The 22,170-nt window shown below is 40.3% G+C and overlaps 1 protein-coding gene across 2 annotated transcripts in view; it reads left to right on the forward strand.

Annotated features, from left to right (window-relative positions):
* The window catches only part of PRRG1 (proline rich and Gla domain 1), a 164,795-nt gene that overhangs the window by 58,450 nt on the left and 84,175 nt on the right, over positions 1-22,170 (forward strand). For both annotated transcript variants that reach the window (XM_068534000.1, XM_068533999.1), the window contains exon 2: positions 20,636-20,686. In XM_068534000.1, the coding sequence (XP_068390101.1) occupies positions 20,677-20,686 (10 nt within the window). In that variant the 5' untranslated portion in view covers positions 20,636-20,676. The remainder of the gene's footprint in view (positions 1-20,635; positions 20,687-22,170) is intronic.

Raw genomic sequence — 22,170 nt, forward strand, 5'->3', positions numbered from 1 at the left:
GACCTCCTTACTAAAGATGAGGAAAGGTATGTATTTAATGCCAGGCTCTTTTGGTATTTAGGTGATGTCTTAGGGACATCTAATTTGCTGAGAGATACCCAAAATAGGATGCTTTAAAAATCCCAAGACCTTATGAGTCAAGATGTCAGAATGCCACTTGCATTTCTACATTAAAAGTTGCTAGTGGTCACTTTGAGAGTAGTGGTTATACATGTACAATAATTATTCCTTGAATATATACTAAGTATTTATCCTGTGAAAGATCCAAAGAATTAAGATATTTTTTGTCCTTGGGAAGCTTACTATCAACCTGAAGAAATAAGATTATATTTTGAAGTAGTGAGTGTGGAAAGACTGGGATCAGGTATTAGAGATACAGCAAAGGAAGAGTGAGTAGGTCTTACTGATTGTTTATGTTAGATTGAGCCAAGGATACTGCCACTGCTGTAAACCATGTAACAGGGGTGTGTTTTACTACTTCCCCTAAACTGGAAACAACCCAAATTTCCATCAGTGATAGAATGAATAAATAAATAGGAATGTATAACTAATAGGGAGTGGGTAGTGAGGATGAATGTACTACAACCACATGCAACAGTATAGATGTTCACAAACATGAAGTTGAGTGGAAGAAGCTAACTCCCAAAGTATACACTATGATTCCATTTAAATGAAGATCAAAAAACACGCAAAACTCATTTATGGTGTAAGAAATCAGGTTAGCAGTTACAGGTGCCTACCCCTCCACCCCCACTTTCCTCACCTTGCTAATTCAGAGTACAGGGCTTGCCCTGATCACCGTAACCACCATTACCACCATCGCCTCCAAGGAGTGATCGGGGGTCTGTTCTTCTTCAGGATTTATGGTCCAGGGAAGTTGCAGAGTGGGCTGTCTACATGGCAGATTGGATGGGAACTGAATAAAACCTCAGGCATAGGTAGGCATCCTTCTAGCAGGGAGGTCATCAGCAAGGGGATGAGCACCATCCGAGAGAAGCCCTCACCGTGCACCACCAGGAAAGATTCTGTCCATATGCTTGCACTTGTGGTCTGTTGATGCTAAAACCACTCCTAAGGGACTCTTGGGCATTCAAGTAATGCCCCTCACTAAAATGGCCCAGCGTTACTCACCTGTTTGGTCCCTGCAGATCTGGCCCTTCTGTCCTATGGCCCACTGACTTCTCTCCTCCCTTTAGCCTAAGGGAGCTTTTCTAGCCTGGGATGGGGGAATGAATGGATGGGATTGAAGGGGGAACCCATGCTCTCGTTACATTCTTCAGTCATATTGTCTCTGCTGTACTTTGGAAAACAAAGTTAGGAATTTTTTTTTCTCTTTTTCTGACCCAAGCTTATCTTCCATTTGAAGCAGTGAGCACAGAATGGCTTAGCTACTTGTGGAGGCAGTAGTAAGTAAGGGTGAAAGAAAAGGAAAAAAATGAACTCTTGGGAGAAATAAAACTTTAAATATCTTAAAATGTCAATCCCACAACACTTGGGTTGAATGAGATAATGACGATATCAATAATGTAGTTATGGAATTTAGAGGGGAAGCTACTTTATATATGTGGTGGAGAAAATACTTGGTTTTAGATCCGTGATGTTTCAGGTGGTGGCACGATATCCAGGTGTAGATTTCTCTGAGGCATTTGGAATTATGGAAGTTAGGGGAAAGGTCAAGGCTGAATATATGGCTTTGTATTTTATTGGGGTGGAAGTGATAATTGAAACATTACTGTGGATGAAATAAATGGTTTCTGTTAGGAAATACCGATGACTTCATCAAGTGATTTATAGGGCATCTAGATTATTTGATGTAAGTTGTGATGACTTCTTTTTATTCACTGAGGTACTTCTATAGCATTAGCATGATTTATTTAGATAGTTACACCATTGTCTTTAATATTTTATTCTGTACTTGAAATATAAGTCCCACTATCATATAAAATTAATATCTCTAACTTAAAAGTTATTAGAGAGTTTTCTAACTGTTGTTATTGATAGTGCTAGATCTTTATGTTTCAATAATATTTATCCTGGGCCTACTTGTATTTCTTTTGACTTGTTGATTTATGGAAATTCAGTAAGCCATTTCACGGTATACTCCTGGGGTTGGCAAATAATGGCTTGCTTCCTGTTTTGTGTGGCCCGTGAACTGAGAATCCTTTTTACATTTTTAAACGGTTGAAAAATTTTAAAAGGAAATTTCATGACACATGAAAATGATATAGAGTTCTAATTTCAGTATCCATAAATGAAGTTTCATTAGAACACAGCCACACACAAATGTATTTCTGTGCTTGCTTTTGTGCTACAACAAAGTCGAATCGTTGTAGCAGAGACCAATTAGCCCGCAAAGCTCGAAATATTTACTCTCTGGCCCTTTACGGAAAAAGTTTGCTGACCCCTGGTATACACCACCAACAGCTGTGTCATTGATAAGCTACTAAAAGACAAGTATTCAAAAAGAAGTGCTTGTTTACACAGATAGTCATTTTAATAATCCCTGTCTTCCTTTGCTGCTTTATTTTTTTATCCTTTGTATGCACCGCTATTTATCACGATTTAGTATGCTATATGTTTTGCTTGTTTCAATAAACAGGCACAGGTTCCCATCTAGGTTGTAACTTTCATGAGGGTAGGGATTTTTGCCTTTTTTATTTACTGCTGTCTCCCCAGTACCTAGGCATGTGGTAGAAACACAATATGTATTTGAGTAGTCACATAGGATATATTTGCAGAATTGAAGAAATGATTGTGCTGAATTGGCTACTTATTACTCTACCCAAATCTGAGGATAACTGGAGAACAGACCGAAACAAAGCCTTTATGTCAGTTATTATATTTATACATTGAGGTTGATGGGCCTAGTGAAGTGAATGGCATGGAGTAAATACCCAAAGGTTAGAGTAATTGAAGAATTAAGCAAGCTCTTTAGGAATAGGTTGTTTTATGAATGCAGGGGTATTCTTTAGCGGTCTTCCACTACATTTAGAATCCAAACTATTTTTCAACCAGTAAATCCTTGTATGATTTGACTGTTTATCTCTTTCTCCAACCTCTTCTCTCTTGCTTGCCATGCTGAAGCCATACTGAGCTTCTTTAAATTCCTTTAATAACATAAGTTCCTTTATGTATAGTTTTTTTTTTGGTAATATTTATTTATTTTATTATTTATTTATTTGGTTGTGCTGGGTCTTAGATGCAGCCGGTGGGCTCCTTAGTTGTGGCTCGAGGGCTCTTTAGTTGTGGCATGTGAACTCTTATCCACTGCGCCACCAGGGAAGTCCCGATGTATAGGGTTTTTTTTTATTTGTTTTGTTTTTTAATTATTATGGCCCCCTATAGACTCTAAGCTCTATTAAGGCAGGGATCAAGTCTGTCTTATTCACCATCAAGTCCGCAGTGCTTACCAAATTTCTGACGTTTAGTAAGCAGTAAGTAAATATTTGTTGAATGACTACATATATGATTTAAAGAGCGCTAGACTTGGTGTCAGAACCCCTAGGTTAAAATCCTTTGGAATGTGTTCTGAATCTTAATCTGGATGCCAGTTAGACAGGTGTGTTTGTGAAGTCGTTGAGCTGTACACTTATGAGCAGTTTTGATGCAGATGTGTTGATGAGTTAAAAACAACAATCCTGGGATGCCCCTGCTTACTGATGATGTGAACGTGAGTGAGTCAATTTCTTTGAAATTTAGTTTTATCAGTTATCAAGACGTATCGTTGTACCTATCTCATCAGGTTGTTGTGAGCACTGATAAGATGATATATGTGAAACGGTCTTACTGTTGTAGATATTCATCGTATACCAGTTGAATCTTTATTATTTGAAGGATGTGGAAGTGGAGAAGGTACAGAGAGGAAGCTCTGAGAAACCTAGTAGAATAAACCCATCTCTTACAGAAGGGCCCTTAGGCAGCTGAAGAGAGCTGGGGCTTTAAGAGACACCATTAGGAGACAATGGACTTCATCTGTCTCTGGTGTATGCCACAGGGCCCTTAGGCCCTCTTACTCTTAAAAATTGGAAGGACTTTGGGGCTTGGGGAAGAGCAGGAGACTAGGACTGGCAAAGCGTTTAGTAAGGTGGCCAGAAACTAATGCAAGTGCATATCTGTGTCCTCCACAGTGGAGGACAGTGAAGTGATTGACCTACCTAATCAACCATGAGAGAGCCATGTGGCTAAAAAATAAAACCATCATTGAAGTGCTTCTCTACAAATTAAAATGTACCCTGCAGTGTTTCAGAACTAATAACGAGCTAGATATAATTGAATCTCAGAGGATTACTGGAAGAAGAATCACTACTGGGATTAGGAGTTTCCAGGCTGTGATTGTCACTGGAAGGCTGGGAAGAGAGAGGCAAGCGTGTGTAAGGACATCAAAACCGGCAAAGGAGGCTCTTAAAGAACTGAGGGCACACATTTCAAACTTAAATAGGACATGCAACTGAAGGTAAAACTTTAAAATCAAATTTTATTTTTAAAAATTCAGGTCATAAAATATATATTATTCTACCCTCTGTCTTAAGTAGTAATATTTACACTTAATGTAGTGAACCAGATTGACCACCAGCACTACATTGAACCAAGACATTTTGGGAAAAGGAAGTCTTTGTTATGATCCTCACAGGTCCTGCTCACTGTTTATTTATTGTAATCAAGAACTGTTCTAGCTGTTCTCATTTAATCTTCCCTCAAAGTCTGTGAAATCAGGGCTACCAATAATAACTCCATTATGGGTGGAGAAACTGAGACTTAGAGAGTTAAATAACTTGCCCAAGGCCACATAGCTAGTGATTGGCAAGGCAGGCCTCAAACCCTGGTACATGTGGTGGCAAAGCCCACACTCTGACCTGGTGGGGGAACTCTTGTTGGGATGTACGTAACCTGCCATTGTTTAAGAGGCCACAGTTCTGGAAATTTGCTCAGTACCAGCATGCCTTCCGTATATAAGAAATACACACCACAGAGAAGAAATCCTAAAAACTGTAGACTGATGAATGTTACTTGAATGTACTGGAAGACAGTAGCATCCATAACGTTGTTACTGGATTGTAAGCTCCAAAAAAGCAGAGAATTTGTCTCTCTTTTGTTTGCCATGTTTCTCTGAAGCAGGGTTTCTCAACTTTGACACTGTTGACATTTTGGACCAGGTAATTCTTTGTTGTGGGGGACTGTTCTGTGAATTGAATTGTAGGATGTTTACCAGTATCTCTGGCCTCAACCCACTAGAGGTTAGTAACACCCCTCCCCAGTTGTGACAAGCAAAAATATCTCTAGACATTGGTAAACGTCTTTTGGGGAGAAAATTGCCTCCAGTTGAGAACAAATGCCCTTTTAAAGAATAGAACAGTGCCTAACAAGTAAAAGACCCCCAGTATTTTTTTAATTGACTGAAGACAGGAGTGAACGGTGTTCCAGAAAGTATACTGCTTGTGATATGCAAGATAACTAGAGGGAACCTTGAAAAAGTTCTAGAACTTTAATAGTTATGCATTTTTATATGCATTAGAAAAAGATAACGTTTTGAACCCATGATTTCACATAGTATTTTACAGGACAAGGCTAAAGTGGATACTGAAGTTAAAAAAATGGCTTAATTGAAGGAAACATTAAGTGTAGACAATAAATGCATTTAGCAAAAATCATAAAATTGATTAAGGTGGTATGTAAATGACTGGAGTTTGATGCATTGCTCTATACTAAGGGAAACTTAGGCAAACAGTGTGTCCTGAATATACCAGGTATGAGAGCCTCCTCTAAGTCCAGCCACTAGAGCCCTCATTGGGAATGATCTGGTGTCCTGTACAACCTAGACACAGATGTTGAAGACAAATTGATTACCCTCTGAAAACTGGACAGTCTGATGGATACTGTAAGGTATGCACATCTGTATGACATAGCACCTAAGTTCCATATTGTATGAGAGTTCAAAGGAAACAAAGATTTCTTCCTGTTCATGTGATGAGGAAAGGCTACACTACTGATAGTGAAGGATGAATGGAATCTTAGTAGGTATGGACATTGCAGAGAAAAAGTGCAGAGGAATAGAGCTGGAACAACTTAAAGCATACTTAAGGGATGAGTAGAGGCCACTTTGGCTGCAATGTAGGGTGACTGCTGATGAAGGTGGAAGCTGCTTGTTGAGAATGTTTAATGCCAGGCTGGGTAAGTCCATGGAACAGTGATTTTTGTTTAGATTTCCTAATGTCTGGCTAAAAGCTGCTTTGTTGTTGTTTTTAAGTGTGTTGCCATTACTTTAGAAGTGATACTTAGTTTGGGATGAGGATCTGACTAAGAGTCAAGATTGATGAATACTGCTGCTTAGAGAGGTATACAGACTTAAATACACACACACACACAGCAGCTGAAAGAAGAGAATAAAGCAAGAGGGGATCAGAGTAGAAAGAAAAAGCTAAACCCTGGCAACAGGAGAAGAAGCAGGGTAGTAACCTGGGACTGGGGGAGTACAGGGTTTTGGGGGCAATATTGGCAGTAGGCCTTAAACGCCATACCTCTGTAAGGAAACTGTCTTCTTTAAAACAAGATTCGGATCTTTGCAAGTTTACTACTGGAACACTAGGTGAGTCAGCTGACGGGTAATATTGATCTTTACCTCCTTGGTTTTGTCTTCACCTGGAAGAGAGCTGCCTCTGAAGCCTGTTCTCTCCACCTTGTTGACCTCTGGAGAGGCAAGTCCTCTTGAAACTCCTGGACTATGCCTGACAACCCTTTCCTTTGTGGTTCCCCTAACACAACTGAGAATGACTTGATTCTTTTCAAAAAGACTATTAAATATTAAAGAATAAACAAGAAATAAAATACAAGAAGCCTTGCCAGTCAAATCTTCTTTCCCTGCTGCCACCACAGAGAACTTCTTAAAATCCAAATTTAGCCATGTGGACTCCCTGGCTCTTTCATAGCGTCTCGTTTGTGTAGGGATTGCATTTTAGTGTATTGACTTTCTTTTGTTTTTTCTTGGAGTCAAAGAGGTTGTATAATTCTCTTTACATAATGCTTATTTTACTTATCTGATTTGGAGGGGTGACAGTGAAAATTGAGATGATACTGGGAAGGGTGAAGGACCTTCCCGTGAATATGTATGAGAGTTCCAGCTCTTTCCTAAAGCCTTCCCAGAATAGCTTCATCTGAAGGGTCAGGGCTCACTAAACTTTTGCTTTCCGACGAGGTATTTCTAGGCTGCCTCAAGGAGAAATCCCAGTGAGTGGGACTACAGCCCTCCACTTCAATTCAACCTGAAAACTTTGGCCCTAACCCATTTTATATATTAGTGTTCTGCATAAGATTTTTTGAGAGTAGGTCTGCTGCTTTAAATAAAAGGTGAGGTGATGAGAAATCATTAGATGATTTCTCAAGTTCCTTTTGGCTCCAAAATTCTCTGAGAATCAAGCCCCCTTGACTTCTTTCTTGATTCACCTTATGTTAATTTTGTTCCATACAATTAATGCCTTGTTAGAAAGTAATGAAATTTCAGAGCTGCAAGAGGTTTTAGCAGTTATCTTGTCCGGTTTCCGAAACTGAGCTCCCAAGAATAGAACTCCTAAGAAGTACTGATTGCTCACAAAAAGGATTGTCTAGCCAAATACATTGAGAGACTATACTTTTGTCACATTGCTTATTAGCATTTTTAAGGCTCTGAAAAGTTTTATAATAAAGAAACCTGTTTAACCTTAAGACAGCATGTCTTACATTTATTTGATCAGAGCCCTATTTCTGAATAATGCACCTTTTAACATCCTGTGGACATCAATTTGGGAAACACTCATCTAGTTCTGCTCCCTCCTTTTGCAAAGAACTTGAGATAGAAAATTTTCCAGTGTTACACAACTAGTTCTCAGGTTTCAGTCGCATATTTATTCCCTGATTGTCTCTATTTCATATATGCTTAATTTCTTTCTTTCCCAGCTTTATTTGAGATATAATTGATATATAACATTGTATAAGTTTAAGGTATACAATGTGATGATTTGATACATAGATATATTGTGAAATGATTGCCACAATAATGTTACTTAATATATCCATCACCACAATAAGGTTAGTTAGCGGATCCATCACCTCACATAGTTATAATTTTTTGTGTGGTGTGTTGAGAACTTTTAAGGTCTACTTGCTTAGCATCTTTCAAATATACAGTAACTATTGATAACTATAATCATGCTCTATATTACATCCCCAGAACTTACTCATCTTAAAATTGGAAGTTTGTACCTTTTGACCATCTTCACCCATTCTCACCACCACTCCCTGCCCCCACTCCTGGCAACCACCAGGCTACTCTCTATTTTTATGAGTTTGGTTCTCTTCAGATTCCACATATAAGTGAGATAATACAGTATTTGTCTTTCAGTATCTGACTTATTTCACTTAGCCTAATGCTTTAAGATTCATCCATCTTGTCACAAGTGGCGGAATTTCCTGTTTTATGGCTGAATAATATTCCAGTGTGTGTGTGTGTGTGTGTGTGTTTATCCATTTTCTGTTGGTAGGCATTTAGGTGTTTCCATGTCTTGACTATTGTAAATGATGCTGCAGTGAACATAGTGGTACAGAAATCTCTTCCAGATAGTGATTTCATTTCCTTCAGCTATATACCCCAAAGAGGAATTGCTGGATCACATGGTATTTCTGTTTTTTTATTTTCTTGAGGAACTTCCGTACTCCTTTCCACAGTGGCTGTAGTAGGTTACATTCCCACCAACAGTGTCCAAGGGTTCCCCTTTCTCCATGTTCTCACTAGCATTTATTATCTCTTGTCTTTGATAATAGACATAGTAACAGGTGTGAGATGTGATGTATCGTTGTGGTTTTGATTTGCATTTCTCTCATGATTAGTGATGTTGAGCACCTTTTCATATACCTGTTGGCCATTTGTATGTTTTCTTTTGAAAAATGTTTACTTAGATTCATTGCCTATTTTAAAATTTGGTTGTTTTTTGGCTGTTGAGTTGTGTAAGTTCATTGTATATTTTGGATATTAACCCTTTATTGGATATGTGGTTTGCAAATAAACTCTCCCATTCCTTTGGTTACCTCTTCATTTTGTTGATCATTTCTTTTGCTATGCAGAAGCTTTTTAGTTTGGTGTAGTCTCATTTATTTGTGCTTTCTCTTGCCCGTGTTGTTTCCCTTTGTTTTCTTCTAGGACTTTTATGAGTTCAAGTCTTACATGTAAGTCTTTAATTCATTTCAAGTTAATTTTTGTCGATGGCGTTAAGGTAGGTGGTCCACTTTCATTTTTTTGCATGTGAATATCTAGTTTTCCCAGAATCGTTTATTGAAGAGACTGTCTTTTCCCCATTGAGTGTTCTTGGCTCCCTTGTCAAATATTAGTTGACCTTATATGCTTGGGTTTATTTCTGGATTCTGGATTCTGTTCTTTTGGTCTATCTGTTTTGTTTTGTTTTGGTTTTTTCCTATGCTAATACTTCTAGGTTGTTTAATTTGTTGGTGTATAATTGTTCATAGTAGTCTCATGATCCTTTGTATTTTTGTGGTATTAGTTGTAATGCCTCCTCTTTCATTTCTGATCTTATTTATTTGGGTCCTTTTTTTTCTTGGTCTAGCTAAAAATTTGTAAATTTTGTTCATCTTCTCAATGAACCAACTTTTAGTTTCATTAATCTTTTCTATTGTTTTCCTATTCTTTATTTCATTTATTTCTGCTCTGATATTTAGTATTTCCTTCCTCTACTAACTTTGGGCTTAGTTTGTTCTTCTTTTACTAATTCCTTGAGGGGTAAAGTTCCGTTGTTCTTTTGAGATCCTTCTTTTCTCTTAAAGGTTTACTGCTATAAACTTCCTCTTAGAACTCATTCCTCTCAAAAGCAATGAGATGCTTTGTTGCATCACATTGGGTTTCTTGTGTTGTGTTTCTCCTTTTGTTTTCTTTTTTCTTTTTCTTTGGTTTCATTTATTTTTAGTACCTTTTTTTTAACATCTTTATTGGAGTATAATTACTTTACAATGGTGTGTTAGTTTCTGCTTTATAACAAAGTGAATCAGCTATACATATACATATATCCCCATATCTCTTCCCGCTTGTGTCTCCCTCCCTCCCACCCTCCCTATCCCACCCCTCTAGGTGGTCACAAAGCACCGAGCTGATCTCCCCGTGCTATGGGGCTGCTTCCCACTAGCTATCGGTTTTACATTTGGTAGTGTATATATGTCCATGCCACTCTCTCACTTCGTCCCAGCTTACCCTTCCCCCTCCCGGTGTCCTCAAGTCCATTCTCTAGTAGGTGTGCATCTTTATTCCCTTCCTCCCTAGGTTCTTCATGACCACTTTTTTTCTTTTTTAGATTCCATATATATATGTTAGCATACAGTATTTGTTTTTCTCTTTCTGACTTACTTCACTCTGTATGACAGACTCTAGGTGCATCCACCTCACTACAAATGACTCAATTTTGATTCTTTTTATGGCTGAGTAATATTCCATTGTATATTTGTGCCACATCTTCTTTATCCATTCATCTGTCGGTGGACACTTAGGTTGCTTCCATGTCCTGGCTATTGTAAATAGAGCTGCAGTGAACATTGTGGTACATGACTCTTTTTGAATTATGGTTTTCTCAGGGTATATGCCCAGTAGTGGGATTGCTGGGTCGTATGGTAGTTCTATTTTTAGTTTTTTAAGGAACCTCCATACTGTTCTCCATAGTGGCTGTATCAATGTACATTCCCACCAACAGTGCAAGAGGGTTCCCTTTTCTCCACACCCTCTCCAGCATTTATTGTTTGTAGATTTCTTGATGATGGCCATTCTGACCGGTGTGAGGTGGTACCTCATTGTAGTTTTGATTTGCATTTCTCTAATGATTAGTGATGTTGAGCATCCTTTCATGTGTTTGTTGGCAATCTGTATATCTTCTTTGGAGAAATGTCTATTTAGGTCTTCTGCCCATTTTTGGATTGGGTTGTTTGTTTTTTCGATACTGAGTTGCATGAGCTGCTTGTAAATTTTGGAGATTAATCCTTTGTCAGTTGCTTCATTTGCAAATATTTTCTCCCATTCTGAGGGTTGTCTTTTCATCTTGTTTATGGTTTCCTTTGCTGTGCAAAAGCTTTTAAGTCTCATTAGGTCCCATGTGTTTATTTTTGTTTTTATTTCCATTTCTGTAGGAGGTGGGTCAGAAAGGATCTTGCTGTGATGTATGTCATAGAGTGTTCTGCCTGTGTTTTCCTCAAAGGGTGTTATAGTGTCTGGCCTTATTACATTTAGGTCTTTAATCCATTTTGAGTTTATTTTTGTATGTGGTGTTAGGGGGTGTTCTAATTTCATTCTTTTACATGTAGCTGTCCAGTTTTCCCAGCACCGCTTATTGAAGAGGCTGTCTTTTCTCCATTGTATATTCTTGCCTCCTTTATCAAAATAAGGTGACCATATGTGCGTGGGTTTATCTCTGGGCTTTCTATCCTGTTCCATTGATCTATATTTCTGTTTTTGTGCCAGTCCCGTACTGTCTTGATTACTGTAGCTTTGTAGTATAGTCGGAGGTCCAGGAGCCTGATTCCTCCAGCTCCGTTTTTCTTTCTCAAGATTGCTTTGGCTATTCGGGGTCTTTTGTGTTTCCATACAAATTGTGAACTTTTTTGTTCTAGTTCTGTGAAAAATGCCATTGGTAGTTTGAAAGGGATTGCATTGAATCTGTAGTTTGCTTTGCGTACGGTAGTCATTTTCACAGTGTTGATTCTTCTAATCCAAGAACATGGTGTATCTCTCCATCTGCTTGTATCATCTTTAATTTCTTTCATCAGTGTCTTATAGTTTTCTTCATACAGGTCTTTTGTCTCCTTAGGTAGGTTTATTCCTTGGTATTTTATTCTTTTTGTTGCAGTGGTAAATGGGAGTGTTTCCTTGATTTCACTTTCAGATTTTTCATCATTAATGTATAGGAATGCAAGATATTTCTGTGCCTTAATTTTGTATCCTGCTACTTTACCAAATTCATTGATTAGCTCCAGTAGTTTTCTGGTAGCATCTTTAGGATTCTGTATGTATAGTATCATGTCATCTGCAAACACTGACAGTTTTACTTCTACTTTTCCAATTCGGTTTCCTTTTATTTCTTCTTCTTCTCTGATTGCTGTGGCTAAAACTTCCAAAACTATGTTGAATAATAGTGGTGAGAGTGGGCAACCTTGTCTTGTTCCTGATCTTAGTGGAAGTGGTTTCAGTTTTTCACCATTGAGGACAATGTTGGCCGTGGGTTTGTCATATATGGCCTTTATTATGTTGAGGAAAGTTCCCTCTATGCCTACTTTCTGCAGGGCTTTTATCATAAATGGGTGTTGAATTTTGTCGAAAGCTTTCTCTGCATCTATTGAGATGATCATATGGTTTTTCTCCTTCAATTTGTTAATATGGTGTATCACATTGATTGATTTGCGTATATTGAAGAATCCTTGCATTCCTGGGATAAACCCCACTTGATCATGGTGTATGATCCTTTTAATGTGCTGTTGGATTCTGTTTGCTAGTATTTTGTTGAGGTTTTTTGCATGTATGTTCATCAGTGATATTGGCCTGTAGTTTTCTTTCTTTGTGACATCTTTGTCTGGTTTTGGTATCAGGGTGATGGTGGCCTCGTAGAATGAGTTTGGGCGTGTTTCTCCCTCTGCATATTTTGGAAGAGTTTGAGAAGGATAGGTGTTAGCTCTTCTCTAAATGTTTGATAGAATTCGCCTGTGAAGCCATCTTGTCCTGGGCTTTTGTTTTTTGGAAGGTTTTTAATCACAGTTTCAGTGTCAGTGCTTGTGATTGGTCTATTTATATTTTCTGTTTCTTCCTGGTTCAGTCTCAGAAGGTTGTCCTTTTCTAAGAATTTGTCTATTTCTTCCAGGTTGTCCATTTTATTGGCATAGAGTTGCTTGTAGCAATCTCTCATGATCCTTTGTATTTCTGCAATGTCAGTTGTTACTTCTTTTTCATTTCTAATTCTATTGATTTGAGTCTTCTCCCTTTTTTTCTTGATGAGTCTGGCTAATGGTTTATCAATTTTGTTTATCTTCTCAAAGAACCAGCTTTTAGTTTTATTGATCTTTGCTATTGTTTCCTTCATTTCTTTTTCATTTATTTCTGATCTGATCTTTACGATTTCTTTTCTTCTGCTAACTTTGGGTTTTTTTTGTTCTTCTTTCTCTAATTGCTTTAGGTGTAAGGTTAGGTTGTTTATTTGAGATGTTTCTTGTTTCTTGAGGTAGGATTGTATTGCTATAAACTTCCCTCTTAGAACTGCTTTTGCTGCATCCCATAGGTTTTGGGTCGTTGTGTGTTCATTGTCATTTGTTTCTAGGTATTTTTTTATTTCCTCTTTGATTTCTTCGGTGATCTCTTGGTTATTATTTAGTGTATTGTTTAGCCTCCATGTGTTTGTATTTTTTACAGATTTTTTCCTGTACTTGATATTTAGTCTCATAGCATTGTGGTCGGAAGAGATACTTGATACGATTTCAGTTTTCTTAAATTTATCAAGGCTTGATTTGTGACCCAAGATATGATCTGTCCTGGAGAATGTTCCATGAGCACTTGAGAAGAAAGTGTATTCTGTTGTTTTTGGATGGAATGTCCTATAAATATCAATTAAGTCCATCTTGTTTAATGTATCATTTAAAGCTTGTGTTTCCTTATTTATTTTCCTTTGGATGATCTGTCCATTGGTGAAAGTGGGGTCTTAAAGCCACCTACTATGATTGTGTTACTGTCCATTTCCCCTTTTATGGCTGTTAGCATTTGCCTTATGTATTGAGGTGCTCCTATGTTGGGTGCATAAATATTTACAATTGTTATATCTTCTTCTTGGATTGATCCGTTGATCATTATGTAAAGTCCTTCTTTCTCTCTTGTAATAGTCTTTGTTTTAAAGTGTATTTTGTCTGATATGAGAATTGCTACTCCAGCTTTCTTTTGATTTCCACTTACATGGAATATCTTTTTATATCCCCTCACTTTCAGTCTGTATGTGTCCCTAGGTCTGAAGTGGGTCTCTTGTAGACCGCATATATACGGGTCTTGTTTTTGTATCCATTCAGCCAGTCTGTGTCTTTTGGTGGGAGCGTTTAATCCATTTACATTTAAGGTAGTTATCGATATGTATGTTCCTGTTCCCATTTTCTTAATTGTTTTGGGTTTGTTATTGTAGGTCTTTTCCTTCTCTTGTGTTTCCTGCCTAGAGAAGTTCCTTTAGCATTTGTTGTAATGCTGGTTTGGTGGTGCTGAATTCTCTTAGCTTTTGCTTGTCTGTTAAGGTTTTAATTTCTCCGTCAAATCTGAATGAGATCCTTGCTGGGTAGAGTAATCTTGGTTGTAGGTTTTTCACTTTGATCGCTTTACATATGTCCTGCCACTCCCTTCTGGCTTGCAGAGTTTCTGCTGAAATATCAGCTCTTAACCTTATGGGGCTTCCCTTGTATGTCATTTTTTGTTTTTCCCTTGCTGCTTTTAATATTTTTTTTTTGTATTTAATTTTTGATAGTTTGATTAGTATGTGTCTTGTCATTTTTCTCCTTGGGTTTATCCTGTATGGGACTCTCTACGCTTCCAGGACTTGATTAACTATTTCCTTTCCAGTATTAGGGAAGTTTTCAACTATATTCTCTTCAAATATTTTCTCAGTCCCTTTCTTTTTCTCTTCTTCTTCTGGGACCCCTATAATTCGAATGTTGGTGTGTTTAATGTTGTTCTAGAGGTCTCTGAGACTGTCCTCAATTCTTTTCATTCTGTTTTCTTTATTCTGCTCTGCAGTAGTTATTTCCACTATTTTATCTTCCAGGTCACTTATCCGTTCTTCTGCCTCAGTTATCCTGCTATTGATTCCTTCTAGAGAGTTTTAAATTTCATTTATTGTGTTGTTCATCATTGTTTGTTTGCTCTTTAGTTCTTCTAGGTCCTTGTTAAACGTTTCTTGTATTTTCTCCATTCTATTTCCAAGATTTTGGTTCATCTTTACTATCATTACTCTGAATTCTTTTTCAGGTAGACTGCCTATTTCCTCTTCATTTGTTTGGTCTGGTGGGTTTTTACCTTGCTCCTTCATCTGCTGTGTGCTTCTCTGTTTTCTCATTTTGCTTAACTTACTGTGTTCGCGGTCTCCTTTTTGCAGGCTGCAGGTTCGTAGTTCCCATTGTTTTTGGTGTCTGCCCCCAGTGGGTAAGGTTGGTTCAGTGGGTTGTGTAGGCTTCCTGGTGGAGGGGACTAGTGCCTGTGTTCTGGTGGATGAGGCTGGATCTTGTCTTTCTGGTGGGCAGGTCCACGTCCGGTGGTGTAGTTTGGGATGTCTGTGACCTTATTATGATTTTAGGTAGCCTCTCTACTAATCGGTGGGGTTGTGTTCCTGTCTTGACAGTTGTTTGGCATAGCGTGTCCAGCACTGTAGCTTGCTGGTCGTTGAATGGAGCTGGGTCTTGGCGTTGAGATGGAGATCTCTGGGAGATTTTCGCCGTCTGATATTACGTGCACCTGGGAGGTCTCTGGTGGACCAATGTCCTGAACTTGGCTCTCCCACCTCAGAGGCACAGGCCTGACGCCCAGCCGGAGCACCAAGACCCTGTCATCCACACGGCTCAGAATAAAAGGGAGAAAAAAAGAAAGAAAGAAAGAGAGCAACCAAACCAAAAAAACAAATCCACCAGTGGTAACAAGTGCTAGAAACTATACTAAAAAAAAAAAAAAGAAACGGACAGAAAGAACCCTAGGACAGATGGTAAGAGCACAGCTCTGCAGGCAAAGTCACACACAGAAGCATACACATACACACTCACAGAAAGAGAAAAAGGAAAAATATATATATATAGTTGCTTCTGACGTCCACCGTCTCAATTTGTGATGATTCTTGTCTATTCAGGTATTCCACAGCTGCAGGGTACATCAAGTTGATTGTGGAGATTTAATCCGCTGCTTCTGAGGCTGCTGGGAGAGATTTCCCTTTCTCTTCTTTGTTTGCACAGCTCCTGGGGGTCTTCTTTGGATTTGGCCCCGCCTCTGCCTGTAGGTCGCCTGAGGGCATCTTTTCTTCTGCTCAGACAGGACTGGGTTAAAGGAGCAGCTGCTTCGGGGGCTCGGGCTCACTCAGGCCTGGGGGAGGGAGGGGTATGGAGCAGCAGAGGCCGGCAAGACATTGCACTAGCCTGAGGCGCGCCGTGTGTTCTCCCGGGGAAGTTGTCCCTGGATCACGGGACCCTGGCAGTCGCAGGCTGCACAGGCTCCCGGGAAGGGCAGTGTGGAGCGTGAGCTGTGCTTGCACACAGGCTTCTTGGTGGCGGCAGCAGCAGCCTTAGCATGTCATGCCCGTTTCTGGGGTCCACACTGATAGCTGCGGCTCGCACCCGTCTCTGGAGCTCGTTTAGGTGGCGCTCTGAATCCCCTCTCCTCACGCACCAGGAAACAAAGAGGCAAGAAAAAGTCTCTTGCCTGTTCGGCAGCTCCAGACCTTTTCCCGGACTCCCTCCCAGCTAGCTGTGGCACTCTAGCCCCTTTCAGGCTGTGTTCACGCCGCCAACCCCAGTCCTCTCCCTGGGGCCCGACCTCCGAAGCCGGAGCCTCAGCTCCCAGCCCCCGCCCGCCCCGGCAGGTGAGCAGACAACCCTCTCGGGCTGGTGAGTGCTGGTCGGCACCGCTCCTCTGTGTGGGAACTTCTCTGCTTTGCCCTCCGCACCCCTGTGGCTGTGCTCTTCTCCGTGGCTCCGAAGCTCCTCCCCCCCCTTCCCGCCATCCCCCGTCTCCGCCAGTGAAGGGGCTTCCTAGTGTGTGGAAACCCTTCCTCCTTCATAGCTCCCTCCCACTGGTGCAGGTCCTGTCCCTATTGTTTTGTCTCTGTTTTTTCTTTTTTCTTTTGCCCTACCCGGGTATGTGGGGAGTTTCTTGCCTTTTGGGAGGTCTGAGGTCTTCTGCCAGCGTTCAGTAGGTGTTCTGTAGGAGTTGTTCCACGTGTAGATGTATTTCTGATGTATTTGTGGGGAGGAAGGGGATCTCCACGTCTTACTCTTCTGCCATCTTGAAGGTTTTCTCTATTTTTGTAGGTCTCAAAACTTGTTTTATTTACCTTTTGATTTCTTCTTTGGTCCATTGGTTGGTCAGGAGTGTGTTGTTTAATTTCCATGTATTTGAAATTTTTCTGGCTTTCCTCCAGTTATTGATTTCTGCCTTCATAACATAGTGTTTGTAAAAGATGCTTGATAAAATTTCTGTCTTCTTGAATTTGTTGAGACTTATTTTGTGGCCTACCATATGATCAATCCTAGAAAAATTTTCTCTGTGCTTGAGAAGAATGTGTATTCTGTTGCTGTTGGATGGAATGTTCTATATATGTCTGTTTGATCCATTTAGTCTATAGTGTTATTGAAATCCACTGTTTCCTGATTGATTCTCTGTCTGGATGATCTATCCATTGCTGAGAGTGGGATATTAAAGTCAACAGGTGTTATTGTATTGCTGTTTCTCGTTTTATTTGTATTAGTATTTGCTTTATATATTTAGGTGCTCCAGTGTTGGATGCAAAAAGATTTACAATTGTTATATCTTCTTGATGAATTGACCCCATTTTCATTATATAATGACCTTCTTTGTCTCTCATGACTATATTTAGCTTAAAGTCTACCTTGTCTGATATTAGTATAGCTATCTCTGCTTTCTTTCGGTTACCACTTGCTTGGAATATCTATCACTTCATCCTATATGTGTCCTTTAAACTAAAGTTGAGTCTTTTGTAGACAGCATATCATTGGGATCTTGTTTTTTATCCATTCAGCCATTCTGTCTTTTGATTGGAGAATTTAATCCATTTATGTTTAAAGTAATTTTTGACAGGTATTGCCATTTTGTTCTATTGAATTCTTCAGCCATTGTATTCTTCAGCTCTAAGATTTCTGGTTTGTTTTTTTTTTTGATAGTTTCCATTTCTTTCTTGAACTTTTTGTTTTGTTTGTGTACTGTTTTCCTAATTTTCTTTAGATGTCTATGTGTTCTTGTAGTTCACTGAAGTTCTTTAAGAGGATTATTCTGAATTCTTTCTCAGACAGCTTATAGACCTCTGTTACTTTAGGGTCAGTTATTGGAGCTTTATTAGTTTCTTTTGGTGGTGTTATGTTATGTTTACTTCTTTTCTTCGTGATCCTTGATTCCTTGTGTTGTTTAAACAGTCTCCTCCTCCAGACTTTACAGGTTCACTTCTGTAGGGAAAGACCTTCACCAGTCATGATAGCTTGAGGCTACTGGACAGGTCAGCTGGTAGCCTTCACAGTCAGCAGGGCTTGCTGTTGGGGTCTCTAGTTGGATGAGGCAATTGCTTGTGCTCTGAGGTTGGGGGGATGCCAGTGGCTGGGCTCCACAGTTGGGTAGGCCTATTGGCTGGGCTCCATGTTCAAGCAGGACCACTGGGTGACCATCTCCCTGTTTGGGTGGGGCTACTGGTTTTGCTCAGCAGTCAGATGGGGCCACTAGCTGGCTTCTGCAATCACCTCCAGTTGGGTAAAGTCCCAGGCTGTGTTCACTGGTAGGGTGGTGCCACTGGTTGGATTCCATGATTGAGCAGGGCTGTGGGTTGGGTTTAGCAATCACCCCTGGTTGTGGGGAGTCTCAGACTGTGCTCCACCACCAAGTGGTACCGCTGGCTGGATTTTATGTTTAAGTAGGGCCCCAGGCAGGACGTATTGGTTCGACGTGGCCTCAGGCTGTGCTCTGCGATTAGGTGGGGCCGCAGACTGTGCCCTGAAGTTGAGCAGGGCTGCATTCTGGTGTTCCTGATCAGTAGACTGTGCTCTGCTGCTAGGCTGAGCTTCCTTGTTGGGTGGGATCACAGGCTATGCTTCTTGGTTGGACAGGATTACTGGCTGGGCTTCCTGCCTGGGCAAGGCCGAAGACTGTGTTCAGCAATTGGGCAGGGCCGTAGACTGGGCTCCTCTGCTTATCAGGGTTGTAAGGCTAGGATCCATGGCTGAGTGGGATTGTAGGCTGGGCTCTCCCTCTCTAGCAGTCCCATAGGCTGGGTTCCCTTGTCGCCCAGGGTCACTGTTCCAGCTCTCTGGTTTTGCAGGGCCAGTGGCTATGCTCAGCAGTTGGTCAGGGCTGCTGGCTTGGCTGCCTGATCAAGTGGGGCTACACGATGGGCTTGTGGCTGCTCTAGTTCCCTGGCCAGGCTTCCTGGAAGGAGAGAATGGAGGCTATGCTCAGCACTTGGGCGAGGCTGAGTATTTGCTTGCCTTCATAGGCTGGATGGTAGAACAGGCTTCATTTCCAGTCTGGCCCATTGATTGTGGGTCCAAATCAGGTGGAACTACCAACTGAGCTCCCTAGCCAGAAGGGGCCGCTGGCTCAGCTCTGCAGATGGCCAGAGTTGCTGGCTGGGATCTTTGCTCAGGCACTGATATGAGCAGGAATGCCACTTGCCAGGGCCTGAGCACTGTTTGCTGTAAGCCCCGCCCCCCTTCTCCATCTCTCTCTGATCCCCAGTAGTCAAGCCCAGCAGATTCCTCTGGTGATCTCCATGAGGGAAGACCTGAGTGGGCCTCCTGGGAAGTGTCCCATATGCTGGGGGAGCTGGATGTCCACCTCGGGCTCTCTTTTCCCATTATGGAATCCATATTCCCACTTCTCCCCACAGGTAGGAGGGTGATGTGGTCAGGGTATATCCAGTCCTCTCACCCTTCTAATGTGCTCCTTCTCAGTCTCTGTTGTCCAGCAGGGTGCTTCAGCCTTACCCTCAGGTTCTAACATCTTCACAATGGAGTCTTCTTTATGCATAGTTGCTAGGTGGTCTTCTTGTGAGGGGGACTGAAGTTGGGAATGATCTATGTGACCATCTTGATGACATCACTCTCCTCTATATGCTTGACTTCAAGTGGATTATATATTCCTTAACGTAGTGATAAATTATGTCTTATAATTTTGCCTCTCTGGTGCTTAGCTCCATACTGGGAATGTGGCAGGTGAACAATAGATGTGTGGTAGTTCTGTGATTAAAGCCTGTGAGAAAATAAAGCATTATAGTATAAATTAGCTTCGGTGTATGTATTTTCATAAAGAAACAGAATTGCTGCTCCTCCATGCACACCTGCATTTGCAATATGTATTTTTTTCCTCCAGAGTTTCTGTTGTCAGTAGCTCATAGTTATTGATTCATACTGTTTATTGGTAGTAACTCTGTGGGCTGCTTTGCTGCAGGGATAATTTGATTAGAGGTACTGCTGTTTGACACCATTCAGGAAAATGTTACACTATAAATGGTATTGGATTTGTCACAGAGTGACATTGAAGAGAAACCAGGGATAGGCAAACTAATAACATGCTAGCCTTGTTATTAAAATTGGGCCTTTTGGCATTTTTGTCCACCATTTTTTGTTGATATCACTGCCTTCCTAAGAGATAAGCTATGTGACCAATTTGATGACTTTTATTTGGCAAGGGCAGAAACTAATGCCAGATAAACAAGGTCATAGTAAGCTGATGTAGAGCCCATGCTTCCAGAATACTGTGTTTCTGTCCTCTGAGGTTAGATATCTGTTTTATTTAGGTAAGGGGGCAAGATTGGAATGCACTGAAATGAAATGCTCATGTTGACAACATAAGTTTTAATGGAACATGAATCTGACTGTGTGTGTGCTGTGTTTTTTACAGTGAATCATCATCCAAGGACCTACCAGAGACCACAAGAAAACATGGGGAGAAGTAAGTTTCTCTTTACTTTTAAATAACTTAGATTCTCTCCACATTAATCCACTATATCCAGGAAATTAGATTTGCAACTCAAGGCTTGTATTTGGGTTTTTTTGGTTTGTTTGTTTGTCTGTTTTTTTGTGGGCACCTAAATCGTATTTCTGGTTAGTGTTAGAAAGGTTTCGTTTGAAGCAGGGCTGTGCAGAAAAAGACAACAGATCACACGTTGCTCACTGGAAAGGGTCTTTTTTTCCCCCTGCTCTTTTCTGGACATCTTCCAGTACAGGGAGAGAAGGCTCAAACATGATATTATATAAACCTGCCCTAATCCCAGCTTCTTTACAACTCTTAGCAAAGTAACCCATATGCTGCTAATGGTTTCTGAGCCTTGCTGATAATAACATAAACAAAAATATGATGGTACTATGCAACCAATGATAGTAGTAAAAAATTCATCTGTGAGCTTGACTTATAAATGGCTTTGGTTGCCCCTAAAATGTTTAAGCCTGGCATTAAGAAGCATTAGATGAATCCTTTTTATTTTTCTTTTCTCATAAGGCTATTATATGGGCAGTGAACAGTAGACAAATTTAAGGTCATTTCTTTGTTAAGTTATTAATAACCAGCCACTGCAGTGACTTCATAAATAATTCTAATCAATGTAGACCATAAAAATCTGATGCTATAAAGGACCTCAGAGGAAGACTTGGTGTTGGGTAAGTATAATGAGAAGAGTACTGGACATAGGTCAAAGACCTGAATTCAAGTTCTACCTCTACTATCTTGATCAAATCCTACCGTTCCCCTAAACTTGTTTGTTCATCTCTGAGGTGGGATTAATAACATTCTGCACTATTAGCCTCAGGAGACTGTGGTTGTCATAATGTGATAATATATATGAAAGCATGTTGAGAACTCTGAAGTATAATGGAAGAGTGCAGTGGTATGCTCATTGCTGTCCTTACTGAATAAGTATATCTTCATTGGTTATGTCTTTCAGTAGTTAAAATGAAGTTATTTGATCAGATGCCTCTGTAGGCAGCAGGGCTGGGACTAGGGTTGTGCAAGTGACAGAGAGTGCTTCCTTATGTTTATGCTCTAGGCATCTTTCTCGCCCCATGTCAGTATGGGCCCTGGTAGGCAGCCCCAAGGATTATAGATAGAAAATATCTTCGTGAACCTTGATGAGCCAGCTTTTGTGTGTTTTCTCCAGTGCTTCCCTGGGTATTCTGGTTCTTTCCCAACCTTCACAAAAGATACCAATCTCTGATGGTTTAGAAATTTTTAAAAAATGACTAAATAAAAAAAACTGGTCAAAGTTCTGGGACTAATCCATACCACATCCTAACTCCAAGTCAGCTGTCAACAGAACCTTCCAGAGTGACTCATCATGGTTTGATCCTCACTTTCTCCAAGCTTCAAGTGAATTTGGAGAATGTTGTGATGATTGGATTTCATCATGGCCATATGGCGAAGAAAGCTGCGCTGAGACAGGG

This window comes from Eschrichtius robustus, chromosome X (genome assembly GCF_028021215.1).
Source record: "Eschrichtius robustus isolate mEscRob2 chromosome X, mEscRob2.pri, whole genome shotgun sequence".
NCBI classification, from domain to species: domain Eukaryota; kingdom Metazoa; phylum Chordata; class Mammalia; order Artiodactyla; family Eschrichtiidae; genus Eschrichtius; species Eschrichtius robustus.